The following is a 24,583-nucleotide window of genomic DNA, read 5'->3' on the forward strand; positions in this document are numbered from 1 at the left end:
TTAGAGGCCGACAAGGTGAGTGTAGGAAGAACCAGGGCCTGGAACGAGCTTCGGGGGAAGTAAAAATCTGAACGAAGCTTTAGTAACTGACACTTTTTTCTGGTTAAATACGCTCAACTCGTATTTGAGGTGGGTGCCGGCTAAATATAAATCTAAAAAAAGGTGTCCAGCATCTCGCCCCACACTCCTTCCAAGGTATCGGCCTGAAGCACTGCTAAAACGGCCTTTCAGCGCGGAGGGGGAGGGAAGCAAGGGACGGGCTGAGCGCGTGAGGTCATCACAGAGCGCCGTTCGCGCCGCGGCCAGAGCCGGCGCGTCACTGACGTCACCGTCGCCCGACTGCTTTCCTGGAGACAGACGTGGAAGGCTAGCGAGGTACTATTGAAAGCCGGGGTTTGCGTTTTCTTGTGCTTCCGCACAAACCGTCTTCTCCCGTGCTGGGATCCCCCTTTCATCGCCGGGCTGACTGTGAGGGGCGGTGTCGGGCAGCGTGGCCTTCCGCGAATTCGGTGCCTCACACGCGAGCGTGGGGGGCAGCCTTGTCGCGGGACCCCTACTGCCGCATGTCCTGTGGCCGGCCGCTCGACGGCTTGGCTTCCCTGGGCCGCTGACGTCTCTCTCTTGGTTCAGCCTTTCGCTTTGTCTTCGCTTCTTAGCTCCGCCTCCCAAGTATTGGAAGGCGGAGAAATGAAAAACACATGACTTCACGGTTAATTTTCATCTGCTTTCAAACCTTGTTTGGGGAGGAAGGTAAAGTGGAAGGTGTAGGGGAGTGACTTCCTTTGTCATCCACGTTTGTCATTCTCGTACAAGATGACAGCCTGCCTGCCGCTGCAGTAGAAGTCCACCCGAGATGGCAGGCTGAGTTCGATGTTCAGTTGAAATCTGTAGTGAATAATCTCAAGAAAGTAATTTCTCTTTCTGGCCCAGGAAAGTTCAGTGTTACTAAAACTTCTGTTTGAAAATACCTTCGTCTTCCTGTTTGTTGGCTGCAATTCAGTTTTGGCTTGATAAAGATGTCTCTGTCCCAGTGAAATGTTTGCTACCCGTTGATTAACCCTTTTGAATTGTCTGATAGTAGACTGAACCTAGTCTTAATCATATGTCCACGGTGGATCCGAAAATAACCAGATAACCCCTGTTTAAGTTCAGAGAACTGTTTGCGATTGGTGGAAATGATAGAACTCATTGTTTTGTTGAAATATAAAATAATGACAAAGTGTGAACAATGGTTTTTCACACTAAAACAAAGTTCTGAGTCGAAAGTTGTTATAGCTGTTAAAATAGCTATATTGTCTGTATCACAGTTCTGAAGTGATAAGATTTTTTCGTATTTGCTTTTAGTTTTTCAAATGGCTCTTCATATCTGTTATCTCAGCTACTGTTTCCAAGCGTTTGACCCTTCAAGTATGGCTCCAAATAGTCCACATTGGATTAGGGTATTTGATCTTTTTCATTTTAGTAAAATACTAACGAATATTACTAGCTAATGTATTGAGTGCTGAGGCAGCCACTGTTCTTGGAGCTTTGCCTCTGTTATTTATTTAATCAGCACAATAGCCCTTTATGTTGTTACAATTATTTTAGGCGTGAGAAAATTGTAATAAGTAAATTCCATGGTTTTGGAAGGTAATTTTGCAGCCTCATATCTATAATTTTGAAAACACTTTGAATTAAACAATAGAAGTAAATTTGTTGTAATCTGATGTAATTATTCACCTCAGCCTTGAGCAACCTCTTTGTAATTTATATCTTTTTCTACTGTTAGATATTGGGATAAATTTGTTGTTAGAGGTTAACATCTTTGAAAGGAAGAAGTCTGTCTTTTCTCAGGATTTTACTCTAAGTCTGAAGGAGAATTTTAGGCGACAGTAATGTAGACTGTCTGTCAAAAGACAGCAGTGTGTATTGAGAGATTGTTGTGTGTATGTTTCACTATTATTTTCTAGGATAATGCAGTGCAAAAAAGTCTTTTCAGTAATCGAATTCTGGTGCAATATCTGCAGATGTTTCTCTAGTTCCCCAAAAAATTATACCTTGGATTTATTCTCTGGTTTAGTTCATAATTATGTGTAACTCTACTTGGCATGGAGATGGAAATAGCCCAGAATGTACATTATCATATACTTTTCTTTTGCATCCATGTGGTGTCCTCCTATTGTCTCTAAGTCCAAACTCTAATCTGATATTAAGATTCTTCAAAATTTGGTTCCAGTTTACTTTCATTAGTTTTATTCAGTTAACAAATAGTTACTAAGTACCTAATATGTGGCAAGACATTGTGTTAGTCATGTGGAGATGCAAATTTCACAAAACATGAATCCTGACTTGAAGGAATAGCCTAGTGGGTAGATAACCAATGGAAAATTCTGAGCAGAGGAGTGACGTGATCTAATTTAGATTTCTAACAGGATTACTCTGGCTGCTGTGTTAAGAATACCATCATGCTCTGCTTAATGGCTGGGGTTGTTCTGAGAAATATCTTGTTAGGCGATTTCATCATTGTGCAAACATCATAGAGTGTACTTACACAAGCCTAGATGGTATAGCCTACTATACTCCTAGGCTATATGGTACTAACCTTATGGGACCACCATGGCATATGTAGTCCGTCAGTAATTGAAATGTCATTATGTAGTGCATGACTGTAGATTGTTGGAGAATGGGATGGGTGAAAGCTAGGAGACTAATTAGGAAGGTGTAATAATTCAGATGAGATGATGGTGGTTTAACAGGGTAGAAAGAATTGAATGTGATGAGTGGCAGTTCAGTTTTGGATATATTTTGTAGGCAAGTCCAGTAGATTTTGTTTGTGGACTGAATGTGGGTTGTGAGAGTAAGATGATTGTCAAGGTTTTGGGCTTGAGCAACTAGAAGAGTGGAATTGCCATGAACTGAGAAGTGGGAAACTGGGAGGAGCAGGTTTGCTGGGGAGGATTAGGAGTTCTGTTACGACCTGTTAAGTTTGAGATGCCTGTTAATCATCCAGGTGGAGATGTTGAATAGGCAGCTGAGTCTACCAAGTCTAGAGTTCAAGGGGAAGGTCGTTGCTGGAAAAGAACATTTGGGAGTTGTCAGTAAACAGATGGTATTTAAAATTGTGAAGCTGGAGACAGTCACCAAAGGAGTGAGTGTGAACAGTAAAGGGAAGCAGTGCAAGATCTAAGTCCTTAGGTATTTTAGCAGTTAGAGGTTTGTGGACAGGAGGAAGAACCAGCAAATGGGAATGAACAGCCAGCGAGGGACAAGGACAGGTTTGAGAGTCTAGTGTTTGTGGAATTCAGAGTGGAGTAGTGTGTTCAGTTTTGTCAAATGCATAGCTGTGGATCAAGTAAAATGAGGATTGACACCTTTGGATTTATTAAGATACACGAGGATTATTATTGATGGATATATGATAACTAAGCCTGGAGAACCTTGGGAGCAAAGAGGAAGAAGAGAATACTTTTGTTTGGGAGATTTGAAAGCCTTTATAGAGGAGGAGGGCATTTGATGTGGGTTTTAAAGGATTGATAGGTTTCACCAAGCTGAGAATATAGGGAAGAGGTGCAGGGAGGGGGTATTCCGAGCAGAGGAAAAAGCCTCGCTTCTCTCCCTTCAAGGCCATACCTCCCAGTCAGCTGTTTTAAAGATGCTTTTGTAAGTCCTTCTTCCCTGTGTCCACTAGCCTTGTTCTGGGTAACCATTCTTGCGCCAGGCCTACTGAACACTGCTAAAGAAATTCACAAAAGACACAAATTAATGCTTCCCAACCTCAACTGGGTCCTCTCTCGGTTACCTGACAATTCCTTTATTTGTTCCTGACTCTCTTCACAGCATTTCCTCCACAATGCCATGTAAACAAATAAATTTAATGAGCGTTTACTACATGCCAGGCACTAAGGATTCATTTATGTAATAGATATTTGTTTAGTATATTTGACATGTTGCCCTGATACTTGGAATATAATAGTGAGCCAAGGCTTGCTTGCACCAGGCTTACAGTGTCGTGTGGATGATGCACATTAATCAAATAATCACAGAAAAAAAATTACAACAATGATTTGGAGAAATACATGGTGCTATGAGACTATGTAACTATAAGATGTGGCAATCTGAGGGAAGAGGGAATGCTGCCTTGAGAAAGCATTCTTGATGAGGTAGCTGAGTTAGGCAGGCAAAAATAGTGATGGGAAGAAGTCCTCACAACAACTCTAGGAGGAGGTTCTAGGGAGAGAAGCGAGGCCAGAGAGGCCATTGTACCATTCAAATAGGGAGAAAATGGTCTCTTGGTGGCTCTCTGCGTATAGGGGAGGGAATCCATTCTTATATTTCTTTGAATAATAGAGCTCAAGAATATATGTTTGATCGTAGCTGCTAGGTACGGAGAAAAGACGTTTTATCTGACATATTTGGAGTCAAAAGACAAAACTAAAACTGTGTAGTAATGAGTCTGATTTCCTTTGTTCAAGAGAAAACAATCCATGGACTGGGGGAGTCCTGGGCCTCAGAAGCAGCGGAGCGCTCTGCCCTGGGATTTTGGACAAGAGCTGATAGAGGATTAGAAGAGGCAAGGCGGACACAGGGCATGATTGGCCGGCAGGCCCTGCATTTCCTTGTAAGGCCAGCGCGTGGTGTTTTCTCGAGTAATGTCTGCTAGGTCACCTGAGTTGGAGGTTTGCGATTGGAGGCTAGTGAGTCTTCCCAACAGTGTGTTTTGGTTTGTGCCTGGGCTTTGACCACCCAGGTGGTGTCCATTTTGTGGGTCATGATACTATGTGAATTAAATTTCAGAATTTCAGATAGTTGAAAAGTTTATTTACAAATATGTATTATTGTAATATGTTACCCATATTATTGTTTAAAAAGCATAATTTCCAGAGTATAATGTAAAATATGCTTCCTTTCCTTCCTGCTTTTCATTTCCCGGAAGTAAACTACAGTTAGCAGCTTCTTTTGTGTCTGTTAGGAAAACTTACATGCATATACAAGTATGCCTCCACACTAATGTCTTTTTTCTTAAAGACAAATGGGATGTATTATATATGCTGTTCTTCAATCTTTGTCCCCTTAATATATCTTAGGAGTATAAGGTCTACTTTATTCTTTTTCACTGCTGCAGAGTATTTTATTGAATGAGTATATCATAATTTATTTAACCAGTCCTTGTTAATTGGCATGTAGGTTGTTCCCTGCTTTAAAGTTTGTGTTTTTTTTTTTTGAGGAAGAGTAGCCCTGAGCTAACATCTGCTGCCAATCCTCCTCTTTTTGCTGAGGAAGACTGGCCCTGAGCTAACATCGGTGCCATCTCCCTCTACTTTATATGTGGGACACCCACCACAGCATGGCTTGATAAGTGGTGTCATGTCTGCATCTGGAATCCGAACTGGTGAACCCTGGGCCACCAAAGTGGAACGTGCGCACTTAACTGCTGCGCCACTGGGCTGGCCCCAAAGTTTTAGTCTTTTAAAGAGTGTTGTCATGGATGTCCTTGAACATTATCTTGTGTGAAAATATACATTTTGAGAGGTAAAATTGCTGGGTCAAAGAATTTGTGGATATACAATTTTGAAGCACAGTGCCAAATTGTCCCACAAAAATGCTCAGTTTACACTCCAATTAATAGTGAATAAGGGCTGTTTCTCCTCACTGTTGCCCGTATTAGGTACTATCAATCTTTTTAATTTTTCTTGTTTGACAGATGAAAAATGGCATCTTGTTTTGGCAATTTATGTTTTTTTTATTATGAGTAAGATTGAGTAGCTTTCTTTATGCTTATTGGTCATCTGGATTCCTTTATTTGTGAACTGCTGGTTTTCTTTGTTCATTTTTCTTTTGGATTGTAGGTATTTTTTGTTGTTGTTAAGTTGATTTGGAGAGGCGCCTTTTATCTGTCTGTATCTTGCAAATATTTTCCCCTAGTTTTTCATTTGACTTTAGACTTGGCTTGTTGGTTTGGTTATTTATTTATTTACTTATTTCCACATGCGTATGTTTCTATAAGTGCCAGGTAAAGATATATGGCATCAGGATTGGATTTTTTTTAGAAGGAAATTTGTGACATTCTTGAAATAATTAGACACTCTGGAGTGTTGGCCTTTGTTGGAAATGTTAGTAACAAAAACCTCATTTGAGCTACAGGCTCTGTCTTGTTTTTATAAGCTTTGTTCAGCAACTGTCACAGATCTGGTGAACACCCAGTAACCTACCTTCCCCTCACACAAAATTATATTTGGAATTGAAATGAGATGTAACAGAGCAGTGTGAGTATTCTAGACTATACTGTCTAGATACTTCCCGAATTTGTGAACTGAGTTGTATTCTAAAGGTTAATTTGTGAGTTAACTATCTAATTTCACTATAGAAATAATGTACAAAGGTTCTTATTTTTGTCCTCAAAGTGTAATTAATCCGTGAAGGCTAGCTTTTTAAAAAATATACAAATTGAAGACATCATGTAAGTTTACCCCTATGTACTTCAGTATGCATCCTTAAATGATGGGGAGATTTTCTGATGTAACTATCATGCCAGTTTCATAGCTGACAAAATTATCAATAATTTCTTACTGTCATCTAAGACCCAATCCATGTTCAGATTTCTTTCTCTCAAAAATATCTTTTTATACTGGTTTATTTAAATCAAGAGCCAAACAAGGTCTACACATTCTATTTGGTTTCAGATCTACCCTTAATCTTTTCTTCCTCTACTTCCCCTCCCTTTTCTTTATTTTTTTCTTCATGCTATTTGCCTGTTACAGAAACCAGTCAGTTGTCATATAGAGTATTTCTCATTCCAGCTTTGTCTCTATACTTTCTGGAGGTATTAACTTTTTCTCTATCCTCCACAGTTCCTGTGAAATGGAAGTTGGCTGTAAAGGCTCCGTTAGATGCAGATTCACCTTTTTGGGGAGTTGGAGATGCTCCACAGTTGGTGCTGTGTACATCACACTGCTTCACATCAGGAGGTTCATAAAATGTTTTTGTTCTACTGGTCGTGATGTGAAGATCGATCCGTGGGCTTGTGTAGTGACAGTTGCACTGCTCCATTGTGAACTTCCCCATCATCCTTTTATCTGTCGGTGATCGTTGCCTGAATCTATAATTTCATGAGGGGTTGCAAAATGATGATTTTTTAAAAAAAAGTTGTCATTTCTTCTACGTTTGTTAGCTGGAATTTGAAGTCTAGTTTTGTTACTTGGGAACCTGACAATCAAGAATAACAAGGCTATTGTGGGAAAGTGCTGTCAGAACAACTTGTGATGCCGGGAATATACCTTTCATTGCTGTAGTTCTGGAGGCTTAAAGGAGTATGATGGTCTTTCTGATGTGTCACCTTGGCTGGCCTGCAGCCCCCAGATATTCAGTCAAACAGCAGTCCAGGTGTTGCTGCAAAGCTGTTTGTAGATGTGGTTAAAATCCAGTCAGATGACTTTAAATTAGAAAGATTATTCTAGATAATCTGAGTGGGTCTGATTCAATCACTTGAAAGGCTTTAGAAGCAGAGCCGAGGTTTATCTGACAAAAAAGAAATTCCGCCTCTGGATGGCATCTTCAGCTTGTAGCTAAGAGTTCCAGCATGCCCTTTTGTGGCAGCCTGCCCAGCATATTTCAGAATTACTTACCCAGCCCCTACAATTGCATAGAGCAGTGTCTTGCAATAAATGTCTTCATATATATCTCCTGCTGGTTCTGCTGCACTGGTTGAACCCTGGCTGGTACCAGGGCCACTCCCCTGACTCTCCTGTTCTCTCACAAAATGGAGTGAGGAGTGGTAGTAAGAGTCAGAGGACCTACTTTGTTTGGGGTGACCATATAATTTATTGCTTATACTGGGACTTCTGAGAGAGAAATGGGTAGCTGAGCAGATGACAAGCTGGAATAACAGGTATAAACTGGGACTGTCCTGGGCAAATTGAGACAGAGTCATTATGTGTGTCAGCCACTGGCGATAGAACGTCAACATGACACAGCCCCTCAAGGAGCTTGTAGTCAAAGGGAAGTCAAGTAAATCAACAGATGTTACCAGACAGTGTTTTAAGTGACACCACAGTTTGTAGTTGTGTTTGTCTAGACAGAGAGAGTGGGAGGGTGGCACTCAGAGATGTCTTCTTTGGGTGAAGTGAAACCTGGTCTTATCTCCAAAGATAAGCAGGGTTTGAACAAAGTGAATTGGGAAGGGCGGTTCCCGTATAGAGAGCCACACTGGTGAAAGGTTAGAGTGAATGACATGGCATATTTGGAAATCTGCCATCATGGCTATAAAGATAGGATTGGATGAGGGGAGTGGTAAAAGACAAGGTTAGTCACACAAGGAAGGGCCCACAGGCTATGGGCTAGCATCCATACTCAGGGGTTGGAATTTATCTTCAAGGTGGTAGGGAACTATTGCAGGATTTAAGCAGGGGTGTACCATAACCAGACTATCTTTGTAGAAAAATCACATTTTGTAACATCCTAAAATTGAGAGTGGAGAAAAATTGACAGTAGGAAGAGGCTCTTGAAATAATCTAGTCAGTGAGAATGGAGGAAAGCTTGTGGTGTAAGGAGATTAAAGGAGGCCATATTGACAGGACTGGTTGGATTTAGGGCCTGAGGAAGGAATGAGGGTGACTCCCAGGTTCCTGGCTAGACTGACCTCCCTGAAGCAGAGAATGGCAGAAGGTGGGAGGGGGATGGCTTCAGTTCTGGGTGCGATGTTGTGCACCGCTCCATTTCTCTTCCCGGTGCTGTGGCTTCCGTAACCAGTGAGAAGAGGGAAGGAGTGGCGATAACATCCTGTAGGGATTACTGGGCAGGGTTTCCCCTCTGCCCCTTAGTCTCAGCCAGACCTTCCTGAGAGATGAAGAGAAGCAGATTTTATCAGGCCCTCTTCCACTTTCTCCACCTCTGCAGTGCTTTAGAATACCTAGAGAAGCTGGGAGGGCAGTGAGGCGCAGAGATGGGTGAGTCCTTTTATTCTGTCTCTTCTTTGGAGGTTTTACTATGTACAACCTTGGGCAAGTTATTGAACCTCACTGTAACTCAGTTTCTTGTCTGCGCGGAGTAGATGAGTTAATGTGTGTGGAGTGCCTAGAATAGTGCCAGGCTCATAGGCAGTGGTGTTCAAGTGTTTGCTGTTGCTGCTCATATCATCCATTCACTGCTTCATCCTGGGATCTGAGGAGCAAAGGGAATAGAGGGAGGTTTCTGCATTCCCTCCTTGCAGCTTTTCCTGTGGAAGGAAGAAATATTCAGGAACTGTCTGTATAAAATGTTAGAAGAAATCATTTGAGTTGGGGGAATTTCTGACAATAGAAGAACCTTTATTTTTTAGACTGCCTTGCCTTTATTTTTTGGTTAGGAAAAAGGCAAGCGGTTCAGTTCAGATTTAATGAGGGTAATTATTCTTATTGCCTTGCTTTCAGTATTCACCCTAACTCATTTTAACAATAAATAACCACTTGTTTATTGGGGCTTAGGGACAGGGAATAATTGCAGAAAAAAACCCCATCATGATTCTGGAGAGGGAAAATATTTTCTAATGGAAAAATTGGATGAAAAAATTCACATTTAAATAAAGGCCTTTTTGTATTTTTATACTTGCAGTATTTGTTAAAAGCCAAATACTTTATTAAAATGTGCCTTTATTTAAATTTAATGACTGTTTATTTTTATCACAAATTTAATACATGCTTTTTGAAATAACAAAATTTAAACAATGAAGACTGAAGAGTGAAAAAAAATGAGTCTGCTTTGATGCTCTTCCCTAATCCCTGCCCCTTCTCAGAGAGAATGTTTGGTTTCTGTATGTTTCCTCCACAGCTTTTTCTACATGTCTGCATGTACAGGTGTTTTAAAACAGATGGCATATATTAGATACATTGTGTGTTATATACAACCTTCTATGGCTTTTTTCATCCCTTCTCATTATGTGTTACTACATAAATATTCACTTCTTTATTTTTAATATTCTCTTGGATGCATGTGCTCTAATTCATTTAATTATTTCCCTATTGGTGAATATTTAGATTATTTCCAGTATTTTGTTATAGGTTATTTATTCAACAAATGTTTATTGACTACCAGGCAGTGCTAGTGAATAAAACACAAAAATTTCTGCTCTCATGTAGTTACCTCTTTTTGGAGGTGGACAGACGTTAAGCACGTAAAATAAATAGCAGACACTATTGAGGACTGGAAGGTAGAGAAGAAGTTAGGGAGTGCCCAGAGTGAGGGGAGGGGTGTGCATTTTAAAATAGGGTGGTCAGGAACCATTTACCAATAGGGGACATTTGAGTAGAGATCTCGCTGAAGATGAAATAATGAGCTCTGAGGCTATTGGTTGGGACAGGACACGGGGAGAGCATTCTAGGAAGGGGAGAAGTAGAAAGGCCCTGAGGTAGGGACATGCCTGATGTGATGGGGGACCAGCAGTGTGGCCATTGTGGCTGCAATGGAATGAACAAGGGGTAGAGTGGGAGGAACTGAGGTCACAGAAGGCAGAGAGAGTCAGAGCAGACTGTGTTGGGCTTTTTAGGGTATTGTAAGGACTTTGTCTTTTACTCTGAGTGAGGTGGCAAGCCTTTGGAAGTTTCCAAGCAGAGGTGTAACATCATCTGACTTAGGTTTGGAATGATCATTCTGCTTTCTTGGTAATAAACTATCCTGCTGGAAACAGGGAAGCTGTTTAGTAGCCTATTGCAACAATCCGGGCAAGACACAGTGATGGCTTGGACTGGTTTGCACCAGGGTGGTAGCAGTAGAGGTGGTAGGATGCAGTTGGATTCTGAATATGTTTTAAAGATAACGTGAAAGAGAAGAATCAAGTACCACTCTGAAATTTTAGTGCTGAAAAATTAGAAAGTTGTTGTCATGAAATGAGACAGGGAAGACTGCAGTAAGGCAAGATTTGGAATTTGGCTTTGGGCACATTACCTTTGAGAATCTTTTAACATCCAACCAGAGGTATTGAGTAAGCAGCTGGAAATGTACATTTTCAATTCACTGGAGAGGTCAGGGCTGGGGATACAAACCTGGAAGTCATCGGTTTATTAATGCAATTTAAAGCCCTGAGCTCACCTGGAGAGTAAATTAGAGAGGAAAGGAGAATCAATGACAGCCTTTGGGCACTTCAAGGTTAAAAGGCTGAGGATAAAGGAGACCAAGAAAGCACCCAGGCAGGTAGGAGGGACACCAAGAAAATATGATGCCCTGGGAATCAAAGAAGGGAGTCAGTGGTATCAGCTGACAAGATCTGAGAATCAACCATTGAATTTAACAGTGTGGCTGTGTGGGTGACCTCGACAAGAGCAATTTTGAGTGAGAAGTGGGGTCCTGATTGTAGAAGATTCAAGAAGGAATGGAAGGAGAGGAAATGTGACTCTTCGTACAAGCAACTCTTCTGAGGAGTTTGTTCTAATAGGGAGATAAAAGGTGGGGCCTTAACTGGAGGGCGATATGAAGTCAAGAGGTTTGTTTTTTGTCTAAGATGAAGAAATAAAAACGTTTTAAGCTTATGGATACTGATCCATAGGGGGAAAAATTGATGCAAGAGAAAGTGGGAGAAATTCAGAGAAGAGTTTGAGGAGTCCATTCTAACAAATTTATATGCATATATACAAGGGTTTCTGTGGGCTAGATTCTTAAGAGGATTTCCTGAGTCAAGGGGTAGTGCATTTAAAAATTCCGTACCAATTTATATTCCACCTTCAGTGTATACCCTTGCTAACACTGAACTTTGCTAATCGTTAAAATTATTGCCAATCTGATGGGTGATATTTTCATTATTTTAATTTTTTTCTTGCGTTGTAGGAACTCTATATAATAATCTATCTAATCGTTTGTTGTATTTTGGCAAATATTTTCTCCCAGGCTGTTTCTTGCCTTTTAACTTTGTTTATGGTGTACTTTTACCATATAGATGTTTTTTCAGTTTTTATGTAGTTAAGTCTGTCAGCCATTTCCTTTTATAGCATTTTGGTTTTATTTGGATTATGTAAATATTTTATGTAATTTTTTAATGCACTTATACATTTACTTTTTTAATGCATCTGGAGTTTATTTTTGTGTATATTATGAAATAAGTATCTAAGTTTTCAGTCTTTTTCTATGTTTTTAAACAGTTAAATACCATAGAAGTAACTGTTTCTTGAAAGTTTGGAAGAAATTACCTATCATATCTTCTAGGCTGGAAACCTTTTTGGAGATCTTTGACTACTTAACTTTTTTTTTTTCTCTAGTTAATGATCAACTTAGTTTATGTAATTTCTTCTTAGGTTAGTTTTGCTAATTGATTTTTTTCTCAGCACCTCATACTTCATCTAGATTTTCAAATTTGTTGGTTTAAAATCCTACATGAAGAGAAGAAATACTAAGTCTTCTCTATATTTGCAGTGTATCCTTTGTACTTGCACCTTTATCTGGGCAGTGGCTGCTAGAGCCAGCCTTTCACAGGTCTGGAGATTGGCCTCGCTGTTTTCAGCCTTCCCGGCTCAGCTCTTACTGTCCTGCATCCTGGGCTTGTTCCTAGGTTCTCCCTCTCTTCTGTTTGTCAGGGATGGCAGGCCCCTTGGCTCTGTTTCCTCTCAGTCTGATCCCATTTGCTCTGTAGCTTACAACAGTTTCTACTGTTGAGGTCTCCTGATGGGCATGTGCCTTTCTTGGTTTCCAGCATCACTATGGACTTATTTTTGTATTTCTTCTGTCATTTTGGAGAGATTTTGCTAGGGATGAGAGGCAAATGTGTATTTTCAGTTAGCCTTTTGAAATAGGAAGTCACAATTCTTTCCTGCATGGTTTTCTTTTATCATATTCCTTTGTTTAATTGCTGCTGCACAGTAGTCGCATAGTAGCTTTACAGCGCAAGTAGTGGTAGTCAGATGGACTTCACTTTTTTTTTTTAAATGAAACCAGATGTGTTAGTGGAATATCCTCGTTGAATAGAAATGTTGATATGTTGTGACTAAATATTCAAATAGTACTTTTTAAACTTAAATGACATAGTTATAACATTTAGAACTGTAAGAGACTTTACACATCATTAGACCAACTGCCTTATTCTGTGGATGAGGTATTTGAGGCCCAGAGAGATGCAGTGATTTATCTAGGGTGACAAAGTCAGTGTTCAAGCAAGATGCAAAGCCCAAGTCTCTTAACTTCAATTCTGCAATGCTATTTGCTATTTTGCACGTTCTTGCTATTCTCTTTAGTTATGTAATGAAAGAGGTATTTTCAGCTAATAAAAAAAATTTTTTTTAACCTAAAGATGGTACGTATGGCTTGGAATTGCCTCTGAAATTTGGTCTTAGATGCTATATTAAATGTGTTGACACAGATTTTGCTTTTTCTCACATAGGTATTAAGTATTATGATATAAATGTGAATTTTAAAGAATGGGCTGTCAAGGTATGCTCTAGCCTAAATGAAAACCATATAGTTTATTTCTCCCAAGTTTCCTCTTTTCTGCTTATAGACTTTATGTGATTTATAGACTCTTTGAGTTTCTTATTAATATTTTAAAGAAGCTTAAGGAATGTATATAAATATAGGCTTGAAAAATGATTTTAGGGTTAAATAATCATAAGATATTTCTGACCTAGGATTTCTAACGTTTTAGTTTAATATACCATCTTGCTAGATCAACACCTACATTTAGAAGGACTAAAAAGGACTAAGTTTTTAAAAAAGAGAGCTTTCCTTAGCATTTTTTCGGTAAGCATTAGGGAGTGTACTTACCACACTTTCATCGCTTTGCTTAGTCTTTAACTTCAACAGAAAGTTTTGTAAATGTGGGATTTTGATAATTGATATTCTGTGTTTGGTAGTCATGTCTTTATTCTTGAAATGCATTGAGGGTTTGATATGTGTAGCATTAGTGGACTTGGGTGAGTTCTTGTCCCCCCTGACCGCAAGCAACTTAAGAAGAGGGGAAGTTTGAGGGACTGGCCCCGTGGCTGAGTGGTCAAGTTCGAGTGCTCTGCATTGGTGGCCCAGGGTTTGGATCCTGGGCGCGGACATGGCACTGCTCATTGGGCCATGCTGAGGTGGCGTCCCACATGCCACAACTAGAAGGACAGACAACTAAAAAAAACCATACAGCTATGTACTGGGGTACTTTGGGGAGAAGAAGGAAAAATAAAATCTTTAAAAAAAAAAGAAGAGGGGAAGTTTGAATGTAGTTGCTGTAGAGTTATATTCTAAGATTTGTTTAATTATCTTCAGGTTTTAACTCTTTTAGCACTTTGAAATACGTGATATGACCTATTGATTTTTTTCTTGGTAAACTATTTCTGTTTACAATATGAATTCTAAGAATTTATGTTTTTTCCAGTTGGTCATAATGGCAAGTGAAGAAATTAATGAAGACTATCCAGTAGAAATTCATGAGTATTTATCAACATTTGAGAATTCCATTGGTGCTGTGGATGAGATGCTGAAGACTATGATGTCTGTTTCTAGAAATGAGTTGTTGCAGAAGGTATTTAAAAAATGTAATTTCTAAAAATGTAATTTCAAAAACAGAGTGCTGTTATGAAACATACCAAAGAAGAAATAGATTAATGATATATGCTCCTTTTCCCCTTTCTATCAATTTTATAAGTGTTTGGGTATTTTTAGGGGAATAAAACAAGACAAAACTCCAATCTTAGGAAATACCTCCTAACTATATTTTTATTTTGACTTGGTTTTTAAAAAATGGAGCACTCATAGCATTCTTTTTCATAGACTCTCTATCTTTGACCTTTTAAGTATTACAATGATGTTATCAGGGTTTCTGGAAACCCTATAGGACAAAAAGAGTAAATTGACTTTGACAGTCTAAAACAAATCTCATTATGTTTCTTCTGTCTTTGGTATTGCCTAAGCATTTTAGCGTGCTGCTTATACATAAATGCATCATGTACCATGTTTATATTGATAAATTACTTTTGACATACAAAGCCCAGATCCATAACTCTTGAAACTAAAATAATTCAAAAGAATTTTTCTTGGATTATCCACATTCCTTGTCTAACTAAAGATGGTACCATGAAGTGAAAATTTGTGGGCAAAAATCACTGGTTAACGAAACTTCTTTTTGCAAATTATTTCCAGATCATTTGGTTATTAGATTATAGAAAGTGAAGAAAACATTTCTTTGATACATTGTGCGTGGTAAAAGTTGAAAATACTGTGTGATGGTGCTAAGTTTGTGTGTATTTCTTTTTTCATTCTCTCTCTGTCTGTCTTTTTTTTTTTAATAGTTGGACCCACTTGAACAAGCAAAAGTGGATTTAGTTTCTGCTTACACATTAAATTCAATGTTTTGGGGTATGTATATTTCTTTGGAGTTAATTAGAAAGCAAATTCTTTATTGTGTTAAAGGTCATTTATTTTTTAAATGGTAGCAATTTATATATAATTATACTTTATGGCAATTTTAATAGTCAGATATTTATTTCTTTTAAATCAGAATACCAGATGCCCATGAGCCACCTGTAAATTTAGTATTACATAGAGGTTGAATAATTTAAGATTTAATTAATTATTTGTGTGACTTTTATTTTTTGAGTAGAGTTTCTTTAATTAATGCTCCTAATTAATATATACACCATTTTATTCCATGAAATCTTTCTTTTGTAGTTTATTTGGCAACTCAAGGAGTTAATCCTAAGGAGCATCCAGTAAAGCAGGAATTGGTAAGGTGGCATTGGGTTTCTTGTTATTTTATGTGTCTGTCTGTTGTGGTATTCCTGAAGTTAAAGTGGTAGTACCTTTCTCACACTCATTGTGGAGAACAAAATTATTTAGAGTTGAAATTACAAAAGTGAGCCAAATTTCATCATGTCTTTAGTTTTTCTTTTTCTTACCTTTGTCGGAGGATTGGTGTTCCATGTGTTATATAAATCTCTGGATGGGAAAATGTTATGATTCTAGTAATTATTTATAACTTCCATATTATTTTCCCTATAAATTCTTGAAATCCTGTTCATCTCTACAACTGCGGTTTTTTTTTTTTTTTTAAAACTCTTACACAATTCTTAAAAGTATATTCTAGTTGATTTACTAGCAAAGACGGGAAAGTTTCTCCCCCACCTTTTCAATTCTTCCATTAATTCATTTTCTCAGCAGTAAAGAATCCAGTTCAGCAACAAAGCTAAAAGCTTTTTTGGCACCAGTTGTATGTGTACTGTCCAGTAATTCTGCATTAGTGACATATTTACAACCTGTAATAAATCTTCTAGGTTTGTCTTTGTATTCCATTTAGATGTATAAGTACAGTATATAAGGTCTGGTATCTTGGAGTTTTTGCTGACTTCAAAAATTAAATCATTCAATTTGAAGGAAAAAAATTAGAAATCAAACTTATGGTTACCTTCTTGACTTGGCTTTATGAAAAAGAATATTAGTAAATTTATTCTTTGTGTTTGTAAAATATAAGGTAAATATGTACGTGAAATACACTTGACACTGTTTTATTGTTCTCAAGTCTTGTGGTGGTTGATATGTTATTTACAACTTAGTAAAGTACAAGTTCATTTATTTTAAAAAAAATGAGTAAACCAGATCCGTTGTCTTTATTTTTTTAATGTATGGACTAAGACATTTTCTTCTTTTAAAAGTTCTTGGGGAAAAATGAATTTATTTTTAAATACAGAATTGTGAAAAAGATTTAAAGCAAAAATATAAAGCAGTATGATACACACATCTTCATTTGACCAGTGATATTGGCTTTAAATCCTAAGAAGTATGCATTGTGTCATATGTTTTCAACTTTCTAATAATGAACTTTACATTGATAAAATTCCTCTTTTTTCCTTTAACGCAGTTATTTGGAGTATTTTAATACTTGATTCTGTCATTGGAAGAGGGTAAAATCATCTTCCTTTTTCCTCAAAACCCACTTTATAGAGGAGTACATTCATATACTGGACAAGGGTTGGCAAATAAAAAGCATACGTAAACCTAGTCCCCTTTCCTGACCTTGTGACAGACATTACTAATGGATCACAGAATTAGTGTGTGAGAGGAAACCATTTGCCATGTATATCATGAATGGGGAAAGGCATTGAAAACAGTCAGTTTATTCATTCAACCAATATTTGAGTGCCTGCTGCGAGCCAGGCATTTCCAAGTGAGATGATTCCTCAGTGAATAAAGCTGATAAATATCCCTGCCCTGGTGGCAGATGTCAGACTATCTAGTGGAGGGAGACAAAGAATATAATAAAAGAAACAAACAGATAATAAATATATATGAATAAGTAGTATGTTAGAAAGTTACATATTATGGGGAAAAAGAAAAAATAGAGCTCAGGAGAGGGGGGACTGGAGTGCTTGGGTAGGCTTGCCATTTGAAATGGTAAAGGCAGGGCCTGTTACCAGGGCTAACCTTCGAGCTGACTGGAAGGAAGAGAGGGAGTGGCTGGGTGGATTTTTGAGGGAAGGTCATTCCAGGCAGGGCGGGGTGGGAGTGGATTGAAAGGACTTTGGCTTTTACTCTAAGGTAGCCGTGAGGGTTTTGAGCAGAGTTTCCACTCTTATATTAAAAAGAGTCTAATGTTCTGCATTTTTCTGTGTATGTTTCTGTTTCTGTAACTATTTGGATTATTTTGATGAAACTTGCTTTTAAGCGGCAATCAGTCATTTACTCTGCTATTTTATGGCTCTCATCACCTTTATTTCTCCACTTGAAGTATAGAATAGCCCTTTATTCTGATTAATGTCTCAGAAGATTCAAAGTGGTATGACAACCTATTAGTTTCTCACCTTGTGAAGTCTGATTAGAACCGTATATTTCATTAGAAAGTATCGTGCTTATCAGTCAAAACTATGAAATTGAATAAAAGATCTTGTTTTCATTCTCCTTATTTTAATTGAGACACTAGAAGGTAACATGAAAATAGTTAAATACTGCCTCATCTGTTTCCTACTTAGAAAAATTTCAAGAGTTTGGTTTGTATGTTACAAGTGTATGAGAGCTCTATTTTAGATTGTAGACTTCAGATACATGAGAGTTAATATGTGAATTTAGGTTAATGCTACATTAAACAATGTATAACCACATATAAACAATTCAATGCTTATCTCTGTAGTGATGTCTTAGTCTAGTTCTTCCTCTTTTGAAACACTCAGAACACTTCTGAAATGACTTTTTAATGTCTGACTCCCCCAGACTGTGAACTCCAGGAGAGCGTGGAGTGTGTTTCCCCTGTTCTCCTGCATTTATCGGCACCACTCAATAGGCAGTAAATACAGATCTGTTGAGTTTAGCTGAGGTGTGGTGTAATAAAGCTCAGGGGTGGTGAACAGCTTAGTAAACCTATTGCTTTTCTTCTTCTTCTGTTTTGTCTTTAAGGAAAGAATCAGAGTATACATGAACAGAGTCAAGGAAATAACAGACAAGAAAAAGGCTGGCAAGCTGGACAGAGGCGCGGCTTCAAGATTTGTCAAAAACGCCCTCTGGGAACCCAAACCTAAAAATGCATCCAAAGTTGCCAATAAAGGAAAAAGTAAAAATTAACCTTTTGATTTTGATGTACAGATATTCAAAAAGTACATCATTTTTATTGTTTTCCACAAAATGATGATTATGTGGCAATGCAGGGTTTAAATGTATTCCTTATTGAATTCATATATAAAGTTTACATTTTAAATTTGTAATGCTAAATAATTTTTTTCCCTAGAAAGATTAAGTTATCTTTATTGATTTTCCTGTGGATTGCTATGAGGTTTTTAACATTGTGGTATATTTTATATTCATAGTTTACCATCTCTCTTCACAAGACTCTTATTTCCTTATATAGATCAATCTTTCAAGTACCATTTTGTAAGCAACTATGAAATTTAAGTTAAATGTTCTTTGTAAACTTTTGTCGATCTCAAATGAATAATGACTTTATGAAGTATGCTATCTGAAAGCTGAAGTTATAAATACATCTGGTTTCACTATGTAATATTAAGAAAGAATGAAATGACTTAAATGTCCATTTTTTCCTGTGTAGTTACTTCATGTTTTCATGATTTTGGGAATTACTGATTTTTTTGTTATTTGAAGTGTGAAGCTTTCGGGTTATACTTTAATTCTTGGCACTTTTCCTCTATGTCCCATTTAAAGTAAAATATATTCTCATTACCTTTAGATGGGATTTGAGATTGTCTGTTGCTGGGAGGTTGTGTATTGATGGCTGAGTTTTGGTGTAATGGCTGTACCCTATCCGTAAAGGCTGTAAATGTTGTGTAGCTTACTGGTTTATTTTTCTCTTTTGAGTAAATTTTCCCTTGAAATTAGGCAGGTAGATTTTAGAAATCATCAGGAATGGAGACATTCTGGAGTTTCTCTTCCTGATGCATAGTGCCCACAGTTCTCTTGATCTCGCTTTTTCATATTTTTTGATTGCCTGTTTTTGTGGCTGTACCAAGTATATACAGGTGTTTCAGAACAACTTTCTATGTTATATAATACCACTTAAGCAGAGGAGAAATTCAAAGGAGATTACGTTGTTTTTATATTCTGATTTATTTTTCTGGAATATTTGTTACAGAGAATTCTACATATGTAAAAAAAATTTTTTTTATGTCTAAGCCCATGAATTTTAATTATATATCCTTAATGCTTTCAGTCTTTGAATCCACATCATTATGTGTAGGAATGCCAAGTACAGTAAAGTGCTTTAATTTTTGAAAAAGAAGTTGTTAAAATTTTCTGTGTGATTAATTCTCTATAAGTAACCTTGAATAAATGGATTTCTTGATTTATGGTAGCAGATATTGGAAATGGTCTTAAAATGTAATGGATTTTGTAAAGCATGTTGAACTCTTTCTATGACACATGAAGAGGAAGTCACTGATAGATGCAGAAAGTCTTCTGGCTCAGATGTCAGATGATTTTTGAAGTGGAAGAACATTTATAGTTATTTCACTTCTTTTTTCACCTTCATCTTCTCACATTTACAGCTTTTTCTTTCTTTCTTCCTTTTTTTTTTTTTTTTTTGATGAGGAAGATTGGCCCTGAGCTAACATCTGTGCCAGTCTTCCTCTATTTTTTGTATATGGGTTGCTGCCAGAGCATGGCTTGATGAGTGGTGTAGGTCTGCACCTGAGATCCAAACCCATGAACTCAGGCCACTGAAGCAGAGCGCACTGATCTTAAGCACTGTGCCACTGGGCTGGCCCATCCAGCTTTTTTTAAAGTAACTTCTTCATGAGAAAAAGAAATGTTAAGATCAAGTGTAGTGTACATGTGGCCTTGTGTTATATATTGCAAAGAAACTTATAACTTGCATTTCTGTATATTTCCTAATTCCACAAAAGTTAAATGAAAAATGTCATGCAGTTGCAGAAAATCATTAGCCAAATTATTGCATTTGTGAAAGTCCAACTCTACATTTTGTTAAATTGAGATTCTTAGGTGAATGATTCTTTCAGTGTTGATTAGTAGGAAAAACACCTGTTTGAGTGTATTCCATTTTATTATGTATAATTTTAACTAATTATTTAGTACATAATAAGGGGCTGAATGGTAGTAGTGCATTGGTTTGCTTATTTGTATGTTATTTATTCATTTCACAAGTATTTAATGACATTTACATTGCCAAATACTGTGCTAGGTTCCAAATAAGACCACTGCAGCCTTGATTCTATTTTTATAGTGTCATGAAAAAAGTAATCTTTTCATGCACCTCAATTTTTCAGAGTTACTGGAGAATTTATGACAAATTGTGCTCATTAACCTTAGTCAGAACCATAAAGGGTGATGGGTTGATCTGTTTAACTATGGTACAGTGACTGTTAGCATAGTTTGTTCCAAATGACAGTCTGCTCTAAGTTTAGATGTTAATTACATCTTTTATTAATCTCTTTGGGAATTAACAAGTTGGAGAGGTTATAGCTATAGATATTTTTAAGATTAGAATGATAGACTATTAATCTAATACTAAATAATGAGATTTTGTCTTTTATTATTATTCTAAGTACAATTTCTTTTTGTTCATAGTTGCAGGATGGGAATTCATTTTAGTAAAGTAGGGTATGTTAGAGGAAAATTGAAGCTTGAATTATGGTTTACATTCCTGGAATTAGGAGGTTGTGTCAAGTTGATTGGTTTTTAAGATACCCTGCAGATTAAAAAATTGTTCTTCTTAGCTATTAGAAATAGATTGGTATTATTTCTAAATAAGGCTTTTAAAATTGACTAGAAATGTAGGAAATACTTCAAAAGTGGACAATGTATTGAATATAGATACTTTTTTCTCAAGTAGGTCTTTGGAGAACAAGATGCTTTAGGAATCACTCAATTTAAGATACAGTTAAACTGTAATTTTATGCAATAAATTATCAGAAATTCTGGTTTTACAAAGTGACATTAACTGAGAAAGATTTGAGCAGTGATTCTGACCCTCATGTGATAGCTGAGTTTGGTATATAAAAGGAAGAACAAGGAGCCCTGGCCTCTCATTTTCTCCCTTCATAGCATAGTTAGTAAACTTACTCAGATAAATTCAGTAGCTTTTACTGAATGACCGTGGTAGCAACTCGTTTTATATAAATGTGATCTGAATGTACTTTACTAATAAAAATATTTCCTTTTCCCTATATCCTGGTCTAAAACTCTTCAGTTTTGGAAATGCAAACCATATTTTTTAAATTTCGTATATTAGCATTTTATAGTTGTCATTAACTATTATGTTAGGGGGAAAGTATACAGGATTTTATAATAGAATTCTGTAGATTTGTTCTACTTGATTAATTTGCTGTTATATTACTTGTGAGCAGGATTCCAAGAAAATGCTTCAGATGTTTTTGGTTTGCAGGTTCATTTTCCTGTCAGAGTGAGCTGTCATAGGCTAGCCGCCCTCTGACTTAATGTACATTTTTAAAGTGTTTATTTTATGGCATAGTTTTTAATATAGCCAGGAAGATTAGTAAAGCTGTCCAGAAAAGGGGATAGCTACAGTGATGTCTATTAGCAATTGAGGTTTAATTTTAATTCTCCCCCCCCCCCCAAAAGGCCAAAAACCACAACTAGCCTAGCTCTGTATTACTCATCTCTTAATAAAAGGTTGAGAAAAGATGCTAGTCCCCCACTCCCCCCACAGACCTTGGAGTTTAGCAGATGTATCGTGGCAGTATAACTGCATGCAAGATGTCAGTTTTGTAAAGTGATGTATTTCAGACAGTATAGAAATTTGATGGTGGGAAGAATAAGCTTTTATAAATGAAACATTTAAGAGAGACTCTTTTTTATTATTTGCTTTCAGTTTAGTGTTGCCTTTAAGGTGCACCATTTCAGTTTGGCAGCTACAATAAATGACTGAAGGAAATTGAAGATGATAATTCAACATTTCAAGATGCTTCTGCTGAAATGAATGTAGACCTATCCAGGGCTTGAATTTAAAGTTTATAGTGAGACAGTATTTTCAAGCCAGGTACCCAGGAAATTCATGGTGATATGATTTGAATGAGATGATTAGGAAAAATAGAAAAGAATACTTTCAATTCCTTATTATGTGGGTGTTATCTATTGAGAGGCAATGTTGAAAAATGTTACTGGAAAAAGAACAGAGGCTTGTTAATATACAATTTGCTATAGTGTCCAATTCATCCTGGACCTTGTCCAAAGAACTTTAGTTATTAAAATGACAAAAGAATTTTTGTAATAAGGAATCACCTCTGATTTAGTGCTGTAGCAGTGGATTGCCTGCAGACCATCCTGTAATGTGTCCTGCTGATATTGTGTCATTTAGTGCTTTGCTCTGATAATGTCTTCCTTGACTTAAACTGAAATCATTTTCTACCCTATTTCTCATACTTTCTTCTCTATTATTTTTCCCTTAAGAAAGAAAGAATTATTAAAAGTGTGTATAATAGTTGCTGGGTTTTGACATTTGCAGGTTTTAACTTTGTGATTTTGACTCTTTGTAAATGACCTTAGAGGTCCATGGGGTATATAGTGTTTTGCAATTTTGCCAAGGCACAATGTTTACTCCTGCTCAGTTCCATTCAGGAAGGCATTACTCAGCTAATGATTTAGCCTAGCTAACCTCTCAGCATCCACAGTTTTTTTCCCTCACTTGCAGTCTCATTCGTTTATTCACTCATTCATTCAACATTCGTTCGTTCATTTATAGAGCTCCTCTTGTGTCCCAGCTTCTGTTGTAGGCATGGGAAATTCAGCAGTTGTCCAAACAGTATGTAGTGATTGGAAAATGTTGAACTTTATCATGAGGAAAATGGCTGCTATGGGTTGAATTGTGTTCCCCCAAAATGCATATGTTGAAGTTCTAACTCTCCAAACCTCATAATGTAACCCTATTTAGGAACAGGGTTGTTGCAGGTGTAGTTAGTGAAGATGAAGTCATAGGGTGGGCCCTAATCCAGTATTACAAGTGTCCTTATGAAAAGGGGAAATTTGAAATAGACACACACACATGGACAACGCCATGCGAAGATGAAGGCAGAGGTGATGGTAATGCTTCTATAAGCCGAGGAATACCAGAGATCACCAGGAACCAGCAGAAGCTGGGTGAGAGGCGTGGAACAGATTCTCTCCCTCACAGCCTCCGAAGGAGCCACCCTTGCCAACGCTGTGATTCTGGACTTCCAGCCTCCAGAACTGTGAGACAATCCATTTCTGTTGTGTAAGCCACCCAGTTTGTGGTACTTTCTTATGCCAGCTGTAGCAAACGGATACAGTGGCTATTGGATGAGAGGAATTAAAAAGATTAATAACTTGAATGTGGAAGTGTGTAAGAAACTATGACACAGGGTGAAGATGTAATTCTGAAGGAAACCAGAACCTGTGTAAACTTATCCAGGAATATTTTTGAATTTGAGCAAAGACTGCAAGACTTAAACCGTGAAGTGTCAAAGGTCTCGTAGACTCTTTCTGAAGCCAAAATGTTCAGACCTTTCTAGCAGACATTGTCACTTTATCTGACTGAGTGTGCCATCTTTTATACTTCGTTACCTTGGTTTGAAGAAACTCATTTCCCTGAAGGAAAGAAGACTGTGTCCAGTTTCCATGGAGAGGAGATTTTCACCAAGCCTGTTATTATCATGTACCATGCGGTCTTTTCCTAATGTAATGCACCAGTCAAGTTCAAATAATGCAAATAAATACTTAAACATCTTACACAAGTTGTATGTTATTTGTGCTTTTGTATGAGCACATATCTTAAAAAATCTCGTATTGGATTCATTTGGTAAAGATATTTTCAAAAAATGTCTTAAAATTCCCTTTTTCAAATTCTTACCTGTATAGTGTGCTATTCAGTTTTCTTTCTTTTGAAGTTAGGTATTAGAGAATTCAGAAGTGGGTTTTTGCTTTTAATGATTTGGGCCCTATATATATTTTTAACTATTATAAATGTTGCTTATTGGTTTTCAGCTTTTAGAGTCAACAGTACATTAAACATAGAAGACAATGTGAAGGAAATCGAGTTTAAGAGTGTAAAAGTGAAGGTGTAACAGACAGAAGTGGGTTAGAAATGGGGAGGAGAGAAGAGGGCATCCTCTGGGGAGAAAGCCAGATGCTGCACAACCCTGATGCATGAATATGGTTTTACATTTATTTCAATTGTAGAGGTGATAGCTATATTATTATTTTTAATTCTTCCATCAGAAACTGGAAAGAGTAAGAGGAGGGA

The 24,583-nt window shown here is 37.3% G+C and overlaps 1 protein-coding gene across 6 annotated transcripts; it reads left to right on the forward strand.

Moving 5' to 3' along the window:
* The first annotated feature begins 254 nt into the window (after window positions 1–254).
* Window positions 255–24,069, forward strand: C1D (C1D nuclear receptor corepressor). 6 transcript variants are annotated; one of them, XM_070236286.1, is made up of 7 exons: window positions 334–375; window positions 4,452–4,597; window positions 6,828–6,944; window positions 14,288–14,434; window positions 15,201–15,267; window positions 15,580–15,635; window positions 18,295–24,069. In XM_070236286.1, the coding sequence occupies exons 3-7, from the start codon at window positions 6,867–6,869 to the stop codon at window positions 18,457–18,459; spliced, it is 513 nt and encodes a 170-aa protein (XP_070092387.1). In that variant the 5' UTR covers window positions 334–375; window positions 4,452–4,597; window positions 6,828–6,866; the 3' UTR covers window positions 18,460–24,069. The 6 variants fall into 6 exon arrangements, with proteins under 6 accessions (XP_005599985.1, XP_001492599.2, XP_070092386.1 ...); XM_001492549.5 differs by lacking the exon at window positions 6,828–6,944 and having other exon boundaries at window positions 305–375; XM_070236285.1 differs by lacking the exon at window positions 4,452–4,597 and having other exon boundaries at window positions 324–375.
* The last annotated feature ends 514 nt before the right edge of the window (window positions 24,070–24,583 follow it).

The sequence above is a fragment of the Equus caballus genome, chromosome 15 (assembly GCF_041296265.1).
Source record: "Equus caballus isolate H_3958 breed thoroughbred chromosome 15, TB-T2T, whole genome shotgun sequence".
NCBI lineage: Eukaryota > Metazoa > Chordata > Mammalia > Perissodactyla > Equidae > Equus > Equus caballus.

Bases quoted from the DNA above. Each gene is read 5' to 3' on its own strand.
- C1D (XM_070236285.1), top strand. From the start codon at position 6,867: ATGCAGATTCACCTTTTTGGGGAGTTGGAGATGCTCCACAGTTGGTGC. The intron at 6,945-14,287 runs GTTCATAAAATG...TGTTTTTTCCAG, and splicing joins ACACTGCTTCACATCAGGAG to TTGGTCATAATGGCAAGTGA. The intron at 14,435-15,200 runs GTATTTAAAAAA...TTTTTTTAATAG, and splicing joins GAAATGAGTTGTTGCAGAAG to TTGGACCCACTTGAACAAGC.